Here is a 10,547-nt window from a genome sequence, read left to right as displayed (position 1 = left end):
CCGTCTCTGTACTGACTAACCCCTACCTGCTCCTTAATGACCCGTCTCTGTACTGACTAACCCCTAGCAAAAAATACAAAATTGAACAAAAAGATTCAACAATGACTACCACTCATCACGTTGTCCACATTATTCCGGTATGTACTGCCTTTAGAGTATGGAGTTAGGGGTGTTGTGCTGTCTGCACACTGCCTCTGTTTCCCCTTAGTGTGGAACCACTGGGCTAATCGGAGCAGCCGCAGCACGGCCCAACGGCACGCGGGAAGGTTGACTGTCGCGTGAACTCTGAGAACAACTTCTTCGCCTCTCTCACCCCCTCCCCTCCCCTCCCCTCCTCTCCCATCCCATCCCCTCCTCTCGTGGCAACCCTGATGCACAGTTACATCACCGGCGCACAGCTCACTCAAGGACGCACAGAGCGAGAAAAAGAAAGAAAGGGGAAAAAAAAATCAATGTTCCTGATGCCCGGAACACGCGGGGGAATCGACTCTAAAGCTAAAACCCTCCGCTTACAGCACCGCGGGCCCCCTGCCTTTTGTTGTAGAGTTATGTAAATCTGACCCTACGACAGATTCATTTAAAATGGAGCGCACCAGATTATGCACGATAGCGTCCTGTCGGGCTCCTGCACGCTCCCCTGCTCCCAGCTAAATAATTCAGACCGTAATTCTCTATTAAAACAAGACGTTCAGAAATGCCAAGCGAGTCCCAGCAGCGCTTGTGCCAGAGTTGTTGCGCAGAAGAAGAAATTGGGAGGTACATCATGTTGGCTGCAGGGCCCATCACTCATCCGTTTGTTGGTAAACAACAGATTACTGTCCTTGTTGGTAAACAACAGATTACAGTCCCTCGCCCCCCCCCCCCCCCCCTCATTCACCCTCACTCCTATCTCATCTCTGTCTCTATCTGTGTCTCTCTCCCCATCTATCTTTTCTCTCTCCTTCTCTCACTAGGGTTCTCACTTAGATACGCATCGCTGCTCGCTCACATATTCTCACTCGCACACAATCTCCATCTCTCTCTTATTCACTCTCTCACACACACACACACACACACACACACACACACACACACACACACACACACACACACACACACACACACACACACACACACACACACACACACACACACACACACACACAGCAGATTTACAGTAGGGCGACTGGGGTTAGTGAGTTCCAGCACTGAGCAGTGCTGTGTTGCTTTACTACTCCAGTAAATAAGCTTCAATTAGACTCTTCTGATCAGACCTAGCGGTGGAGGCTGATACACAATAAATACACCTTTAACAGCCTGATACACTGTTGATTTACTTAAGAGAGGCATATTGAGACTTTTCTTTGCATATATATACTGTATATATATCAAGTCGAGTGCTCTATATATACTGTATATATATATATAAAAATATAGCCTGTAAATATTCATTTTCTTATTTGTATTATAGGCCTATTTATTATATATTTGTATTATTATATTATCTGTATTTTCTAGGGCGAGGGTAGCGTGTAATGGTCAGGGTGTTTGACAACCAGCTGAAAGGTGGTTGTCCTAGCAGGAAGTCTGACCCCAACCTGCTCCTTAATGTCTGTCTGCGTCCGAGTCCACCGCTGCTTCCTACTGGGTGAGGAGCGTCTCCTACTGGGTGAGGAGCGTCTCCTACTGGGTGAGGAGCGTCTCCTACTGGGTGAGGAGCGTCTCCTACTGGGTGAGGAGCGTCTCCTAAGCGTCTCCTACTGGGTGAGGAGCGTCTTCTACTGGGTGAGGAGCGTCTCCTACTGGGTGAGGAGCGTCTCCTACTGGGTGAGGAGCGTCTCCTACTGGGTGAGGAGCGTCTCCTAAACGTCTCCTACTGGGTGAGGAGCGTCTCCTACTGGGTGAGGAGCGTCTCCTACTGGGTGAGGAGCGTCTCCTACTGGGTGAGGAGCGTCTCCTCAACGTCTCACCAGCGGAGCTGTAACTTTACCGCAGCACAGCTTTCACCGCGGGGCTGCGTAGGGGAGACGGCCTCACGACGGTTTGATCAGAGCGTTGTTTGTTTCATGGGCTTATTGCTCCTCCTGGTTTTCCATTTTGGATTGCCGTTCCAATTTAGCCGTCCGTCCGCAGGGAATTAGAAAGTATGTTGAGTTACGGCCGCCTGCCGACGCACGAGTAAAAATGACGAATGGAAAAGATTAAATCAAGCTGCTGTAGCACGGCGACTTCCAGGGACGCTCTAAATTATTCTAACTGCTCCATCGAGCCAAGCCCTGAGGCCAACACCGGGCCAATGTTAGCCCAGCACCGGAGCTAGCCCAGTTCTTGGCCAAAGCTAGTTAATGTAATATTAGTACATTGCTAATGTGAGCCCAATGCTAATCAAGAGCTTGACCAGTATCAGGCCATATCTAGTCTTCAGCTAGCCCAGCGCTTTGCCAAAGCTAGGCTAATGTTAGCCCAGTGCTTATCAAGAGCAAGACCAAAATTAGCCCAGTGCTAGTCTTGAGATACAGTGCTAGGCTAAAGCCCGGTGAAGGTGGGATGTGGGTGGTGGATATCAGGTGGAGGAGGTTGAGATGAGGAGGTGGGGAGGAGATGGGATGCATGGTGGGTTGGAGAGGGAGATGGGGTGTGCTAGGGTGGAGGTGGAGGTGGGCGGGGCAGCAGAGGTGTCCTATGGTGAATGTGGTACGTTCAATGTTTGTTGAAGGAGCATATGACCAGCTTATCTGGCCTTGCAAAGTCTCTCACTCACTCTCTCACTCACTCTCCCTCCCACTCTCTCACTATCTCACTCTCTCCCTCACTCACCCACTCTCTCACTCTCCCTTGTACTCTCTCACCAACTCACTCCCTGTCTCACTCTCTCCCTCACTGTCCCTCACCCACTCTCTCCCTCACTCACCCACTCTCTCACTCACTCTCTCACTCTCTCACTCTCTCACTCTCTCACTCTCTCACTCCAGTGCACAGCCCAGCTAAAGCAGTGGTTGGTAGAATCCATAGCAACTTGACAAACACATGGGAGACAACAGACAGCGACCACACATGAATCATGAAATGTGTTTTATATAGGTGAAGCTTGGAGGTTTTTGGAACAGATTCACATTTAAAAAAATAAAAGCAAAACGTAGCCATAGTGGTCTGCTGGAACACTGATGTATGCAGGAATAACATTAGGCCACTTACAAATACAGTTTCTTAATTCAACAGGGCCCTTTAAAGATTTAACACGCTTTAAGCTAACCTCTATATGAATTGGTGTTTATAAGCCATTTGCTCGACAGTTTGACATTTGAAAGTCCTTTAAGTGACGTGCTACATGCACATTTTAAATGTCTTGAGAATATACTGTTTATGCTTTGCATTAAAACTTGATGTCTGTGTTTTGTTTAAAATTCATAGAAACAGAGATGCTGTGCATATTAAGATAAGATAATCCTTTATTAGTTAAATGATTAAATGAGCGGGGTGTTCGTTTTCAAACCTTCTAAAACTATGACTACTAAAACTACTTTGTCGATTATTTCCAATTATGAAGCAGTTACACACTTCAACTCTGTCAAATGTTGTAATGTTTTAACTCATATTTGAGATATTATTTTAACATACATTGTTTAATAATATAAAATGTGTTTATGCAAAGGTCCGCCATAGAGCAATTTTGCAATGGACAGCTTTAAAAAATGTTCAACCTAAACAGGACTTAAAATTAACTGGCTTTGCTAATCCTTCATATTAGCTAAAGATGTCATCAGCAACGTTAGCATAACGCGACTGAGTTAGCCACATGTGAGCACACAGTGGATTAGAATCTGAAGTAGAAGTGGTAAGTAGGAATGGTTCTGAATAATGGATGCATATTGTGGCCTTTTTAAAAAATACTGCCATTTTAAATTTAAATGAGCATTTCTCTACACAACTGTACACAAACATTATGCTTTCTTAAGCATTTGAGAACCCTGCTAGCATTCACTGGAAGTAGCGATCTCTCTAGGTGGTTATGTCGCCTCGTTCGTCCCACTGGGTTTTGGGAATGTTTGTGTTTTCCGGAGTTTAATGTGGTGTACTGCGGACAAGGGAAGCTCTTGGAGACTGAACCAGGATAATGAGCTAAACACATAAACATGTTTTATCCGTCTTTAAGCTGTTCTTTGAGGACTTCAATGTCTACAGAGACACTTGGCAGCCCCCCCAGAGCTTAAGTCAGGTGAGTGATAGCACATTTTGTGGTTAAGTTTGCTCCAGTGAGTATTTTTAAATTATTTTGATTTTTTCATTGTTTGGGAAGAATTAGCCATATGAAGTAATGTAGCGCGACAATGATGACACTTATTTAATAAATAAAAAGACTTCACCACACTTATGGGCACTTTTAAAAGTCAAAGAGCTGATTTAAATGGCTTATTAAAAACTGTGCTTAAGTCTTGGACTTTTAACCGAGTAAACACTCCCCAATACAAACCAACATATAGTCAATCGTAACTCTCTTCACTCCAAAAGGCACTGAAATCAATACACATTTTCAAGAATGATTGTACGTTATGCACACAAATTGTACCCAACCACTGCAATATGTGGTTATGTCTATATAATATATCTATGTAATAAATCTGCAGAATGCTGTACCTTTAATTCATCCAATTCCATCTCATTGGTCCATCAAATTTAAGGTGGTCACCAACGGTATTATATTTTAATATCATTTAACAACTTTACAAGATAAGGTTATGGTCACCAAACAAACAAAGTTATATTGGTCTTTAAAAAATTAATCTGTGATTGAAAAACGTAAAACTAAAATGTAATTCAAAAATTTAATTGGCCCCGAAAAATGTAATTGGTCCTCGATTCTAAAATCCCCAAATATACAAAAAAACATTAATACTAGGGAAACCTATTCCCTTATTTTTCAATCTTCCTTTCTAAGGAGCGGACACTAACTATATAAAAGATAAAGTGTTAACAGCTCAGTTTGATACTGGCACGCGACATGGTAGATAACTCCATCGAGCAGGCCAGCACCAACCGACGCGACAGTTGGTCACACTCGCAGGGCGTAAGGACACTTATGAATTTTGTTCTGTACAGTTTAAATATTTCCTTATGCATGAACATTCCCCATATTACAATAAAGTGTCAACACATTTTAATATTACATTATTGCATAGCCAAACTCTAACCAGTGACGCAGAAAGAGGGAATGCTTGTAGTCGTGGCAAGAGATTATCTAATCTACACAATGCTCACAGAAATATTAAAAACAGTTACAATACAGGAGCGAAATGAAAAATAAAAAGGACCAAACACATTTTTATCAAAGCAAAATTACCTGAACAAAAGAAAATCAAACATTTTCACCCTTTCTTTCTCTATATCAATATAGCTACCCTCACCAAATATCTCTCTGATATCTCATCAGATCATACGTGAAAGAGACTCTAGAGTTTTGTCTCTCTACACTGAAAATACTTTTGAGTTCTAATGAAAACTCCTATGGCAGGATAAGGTCAAGGTACTGTATCATATAACCGGTATTAAATCACTTACCAGTTCACAGAGCTTATGGTCACCCCCTCTAGGGGGTTCCACCAGTACCGGCTCGGATCTTAACACCTCAACACTCTAAAGCCTTCCCCAGCCATTGATTGGCTGAAACCGATTCCAATGACCAATCACAAGCCTAGATCTCCTATAGTTAGTGATAATATCACGAAGGCGGACACTCACAGTTTGAACGGAAGGACGTGATAGGCACACGGGGCAGCCCGATGGGTGTATGTACAACAGGACAGGAGGAGGATTCTGAGGACCTCCAAGCACAGGAAGGGGTGGAGGAAAGCATGCGTCTGTGTGTGTGTGGGCGAGGGAGAGAGAGAGAGAGAGAGAGAGAGGGGTAGAGAGAGAGAGAGAGAGAGAGAGAGAGAGAGAGAGAGAGAGAGAGAGAGAGAGAGAGAGAGATGGGGATGGAGATAGGGATAGAGAAAAGAAAGAGAGAGGGGGAGATAGAAAGAAAGAGAGGGGGAGAGAGAGGTAAAGAGAGAGTGAGAGAGTGAGAGAGCGAGAGTGAGAGAAGCAGATGAATAAACACACTAACTCACTAGCTAACAGAGGACGACCTAAAGGAGGACAAGGGGCGGGGGGGACCCAGTTGAGATACCGGGGGCGGGGTCCGTGGTCAGGCTCAGAGGTCGGTGGTGGCCCGGGCGGTCAGGGCCTGGATGCGGTTGGAGTTGCAGGTCTTGCAGAGCACGTGGCCGTCCAGGGGGTAGCAGCCCTGGTTCTCCCCCTCGGAGAGGAGACCCCCGCAGTCCTGGAATACACACACACACACACACACACACACACAGACAGACAGACAGACAGACAGACAGACAGACAGACAGACAGACAGACAGACAGACAGACAGACAGACAGACAGACAGACAGACAGACAGACAGACAGACAGACAGACAGACAGACTTATTAAACACAATTGCCAGAGGTTCCTGGTCTTCAGCCTGAAGGCGTCTCAGAGCGAGGCGGCCTCCCCACATGTTGGACAGGAGGTCAGCTTCCTAACAGGTTAGTAAACACCCCATCAATAAATAAGGAGAGGGGAATCCTGCCGGCTACTAGGCTCTGGGTGCATGTAAAGCCCGGAGCACCTGGTACCTGGTGGACCTGGAGTATGGGGGGCCCTACCTCACAGCGGTAGCACTGGACGTGGAAGTCCCGATCCAGAGCCACGATCCGGACCGTCTCTTCCTGACCAGGAGCCGGCATGATGGCCTCAGAACACACACAGCAGCGCGGGGCGAACTTCCTACAGGGACACACACACACGGTTTATTCATACACAAAACACATACACACACACACACATGGTTTAATACATACACACACACACACACACACACACACACACACACGGTTAGAAACATACACAACACACACACACATGGTTTAATACATACACAAAACACACACACACAAACACAAATATTTAGAGAGACATACACAACACACACACACACGGTTAGATACATAGACAACACACACACATGGTTAGAAACACACACACACACACACACACACACACACACACACACACAGTTAAATGCAAAGACAACATACACACATGGTTAGAAACATACACAACAGACACACACATGGATTAATACATACACAAAACACAACACACGCCTCACTTACGCGTGTAATATATGTTATTGTGTGGTTCCCAGTTGAGAGATATGTACATTTCCATAAAAATAGATTTTGATTGATTCATAATTCTATATCATTAACTCAACACATTTCCAGCAAGGAGCGCTTTAATTCACATTATAACTGAGTCCCTCCACCACACATAAAGGCTGGTTCACAAACCCTGAGTTCCACTCCTCTGAAACCCCACGTGTGCAAGTGGTGGCCTAGCCAACACCGAACAGGAAGTCCCTCGACACGTCCCTCTAACAACCGTCCCGAACAGGAAGTGACCCGGTATCAGGTCCGCTGCGGGCAGCATGCTAACTAGGAAGTATGACGGGACTGTGGCTAAGACTGCTAGCCGCTACGCTAACAATAACAACACAAAGTTCCTCGAGACGAAGAGCTGCCCTGTTCACCCAGCAGATCAGCTGGGACACAATGCCATGAGGTCTGGTTTCGGTGTGGTTTCACACACCCGTCTCCCTCTACTTACACAGTCACTGGAGTGTTTAAGCAGGACAATAAGGGCCTGTTCAACATTAGGTCTGTGGTCCACAAATGTTATGGGCCCTGACCCTCATTATAGGGCTGGAGTCCTTGTGACTACCCTCTGCCTCCCACTCTCGTTCTAACCCCCCCCCCCCCACCCCTGCAGTTCACAGGTGTCCCCCAGAATCAACCTCTCCTCTAGCTAGCTTGTTAGCAGTGTGCCGTTTGTGTTCACCTTTAAATGACTCTACTGGATGAGTTTCTGTCCTCAGTGTGCAGAGTTTATTGTGTGCAATAGCATCACTCACATCCCAGAAGTAGAGAGACAGTAGAGAGACAGTAGAGAGACAGTAGAGAGATAGTAGAGACAGGCCAGATGTCTTTGATCCCAGACACAACAATCTGGGATCGGTAGATGAAGAGGTACATATCTTTACTTGTCGAAGTCCTGGATGCATTGTATGTGGTTGTAATGTGTACAGTCTCAGTATAAGGTGTATATGGTTTATATATATAATGTGTATAGTGTCAGCATAAGTTATATAAGGTGTGTGTTTACTTGTGGAAGTCCTCGATGCAGTGTATGTGGTGGTAATGTATATATATATATATATATATATATATATATATATATATATATGTATATGTATATACATATATGTATGTTTACTTGTGGAAGTCCTCGATGCAGGGTATGTGGTTGTGGTGTGTATAGTGTCAGTATGAGGTGTATATAGTGTATAGTGTCAGTGTAATTATATATATATATATATATATATTTACTTGTGGAAGTCCTCGATGCAGTGTATGTGATTGGCGGCGTCCACGGTGAAGGGCACCCCGTCGAGGCTGCGGTGGCAGACCACGCAGGTGAAGCACAGCGGGTGGTACGCCTTCCCCGTGGCCCGCAGGATCCGCTCCATGATGGGCTTACTGCAGATGGTGCAGCTCTCCAGCGTGTTCTGTACACGCACACGCACACACACACACACACACACACACACACAAACACACACAAACAAAAGAAAGCAAGGGTACCGGTTAATAAATCGTATATAACACACATGTTTCATTATTGGTCCAAACATGAACAGACTACAACACGTGATCAGGATCATTCCATATTCAACACACATTAACAAGACCTTAACGATAACATCCTGTATCAATGTTAGTGTGTCTCCATGTCTGTGATGTCTGTGTATACATTTGCCCCTCTGTGTATACAGGACAATATAGTCTCTGAGTCCTGGACTGCAGAATCTGATTAACCCTCAAACACACACCGTCATTATTCACTCGCACTCACACACTCAGACACACACACCCGAGCACACGCACACACACACACACACAGGCCGTAAACACGTCCACTTTGTGATGACTGCGGTGGTTCTGCAGCCAGACGGGCAGCGGTCCCGGGGGGAGTGGGGGGGAGACGGGGGAGAACATCTCTCTTCTTAATATCTCTGGGAGACGCCGCTCCATCATCTCCATATTTCATAAATAATGATTGACCCTCAGGAATGGGGGGGAGGGAGGGGAGGGGGACCAGGCAATTTACAGGCGGAGGTGTAGATCACAGAGCGGTCGATAGGCGGGCCGGGGGGGGGCTCCCATCAGAGAACCCCCAGGACCAGACCCAGACCTGGACCGTAGACCAGGACAGCACGGTCTGCGTGATTCCGGATCTGAGCGTAGATCCTGATTCTAACTTTCATTTCTACAATGTGATTCTGAAGCCTGGCGTAGAACCTGATTCTAGATCCTGATACTAGATGCTGACAGTAGGTACTTGATACTGGGGCAGAGGTCTTTGCTAGAGTCTGGCTTCACTGGCTCTCTTCAGGCAATTCCTGGATATCACATCACGCTCTCTGCTCTCTCTCTCTATGCATCAGTCAATGGTCTCTCTCTCTCTCTCTCTCTCTCTCTCTCTCTCTCTCTCTCTCTCTCTCTCTCTCTCTCTCTCTCTCTCTCTCTCTCTCTCTCTCTCTCTCTCTCTCTCTCTCTCTCTCTCTCTCTCTCTCTCTCTCTCTCTCTCTCTCTCTCTCTCTCTCTCTCTCTCTCTCTCTCTCTCTCTCCAAAATTCCAGTTCCCTCTCGCTCCACTGGGCTCAGAGTGCGCGGCATGTGTCAGGGGCGTGCACGTGGTGGCGAGCGTGCCCGTGTGAGCGATCCCTCGCGGCGGCATCACTAGTGATCCGTGTCCATGTTTCCATACACGCTCCGGGTGTGTGTCAACACGCAGCTCTCTCTCCCCCCTCTCCCGCCTGCCAGCTGAGCCATGGAGGGGTGGGGGGGAGGGGTGGGCCACAACCCACACCACCCCCCCCCCCCCTTCCTCCCCCCCCACGGTGCGTCAGCAGTGACATTTGTCGTTGGACGACTAACGAGAAGAACGTGGTTAATGAGAGGAACGCCAACGCTCACTAGAACTCGTGAAACAGACACACGCACACGCACAAAAGGAACACGCACACACACACAGGCACAAAGGCAGGCACACACACACACACACACACACACACACACACACAAGCAACCACACACACACACACACACACACACACACACACACACAACAGGTACACAGACACACACAGGCACACACACACACAGGCACGCACACACAACCACACACACAAACAGGTACAGAGACACACACACACACACACACAGGTAGACAGGCAGGCGCACACATACGCAACCACACACAGGTAGACAGGCAGGCACACACACTCAAACACACACACACACACACACACACACACACACACACACACACACACACACACACACGTGTCTGCAGCCTGGTCATGTGACTGACGGGGGGGTGGTGGGGTGCGAGCGGGAGAATCCCAGACTGCCGTCGTCA

The 10,547-nt window shown here is 46.7% G+C and overlaps 1 protein-coding gene across 2 annotated transcripts in view; it reads right to left on the bottom strand.

Annotated features, from left to right (window-relative positions):
* Positions 1 to 3,052: 3,052 nt before the first annotated feature.
* lpp (LIM domain containing preferred translocation partner in lipoma) overlaps positions 3,053 to 10,547 on the bottom strand; it is a 116,076-nt gene continuing 108,581 nt past the window's right edge. For both annotated transcript variants that reach the window (XM_084473202.1, XM_084473203.1), the window contains 3 exons: positions 8,454 to 8,632; positions 6,672 to 6,792; positions 3,053 to 6,298 (listed from right to left, as the gene is read on the bottom strand). In XM_084473202.1, the coding sequence (XP_084329328.1) occupies positions 6,170 to 6,298; positions 6,672 to 6,792; positions 8,454 to 8,632 (429 nt within the window). In that variant the 3' untranslated portion in view covers positions 3,053 to 6,169. The remainder of the gene's footprint in view (positions 6,299 to 6,671; positions 6,793 to 8,453; positions 8,633 to 10,547) is intronic.

This window comes from Micromesistius poutassou (assembly GCF_964030765.1).
Source record: "Micromesistius poutassou genome assembly, chromosome: 9".
In the NCBI taxonomy this organism is placed as follows: domain Eukaryota; kingdom Metazoa; phylum Chordata; class Actinopteri; order Gadiformes; family Gadidae; genus Micromesistius; species Micromesistius poutassou.
The sequence above is the reverse complement of the archived record's forward strand: the minus strand, read 5'-3'. Positions and strand labels throughout refer to the sequence as shown.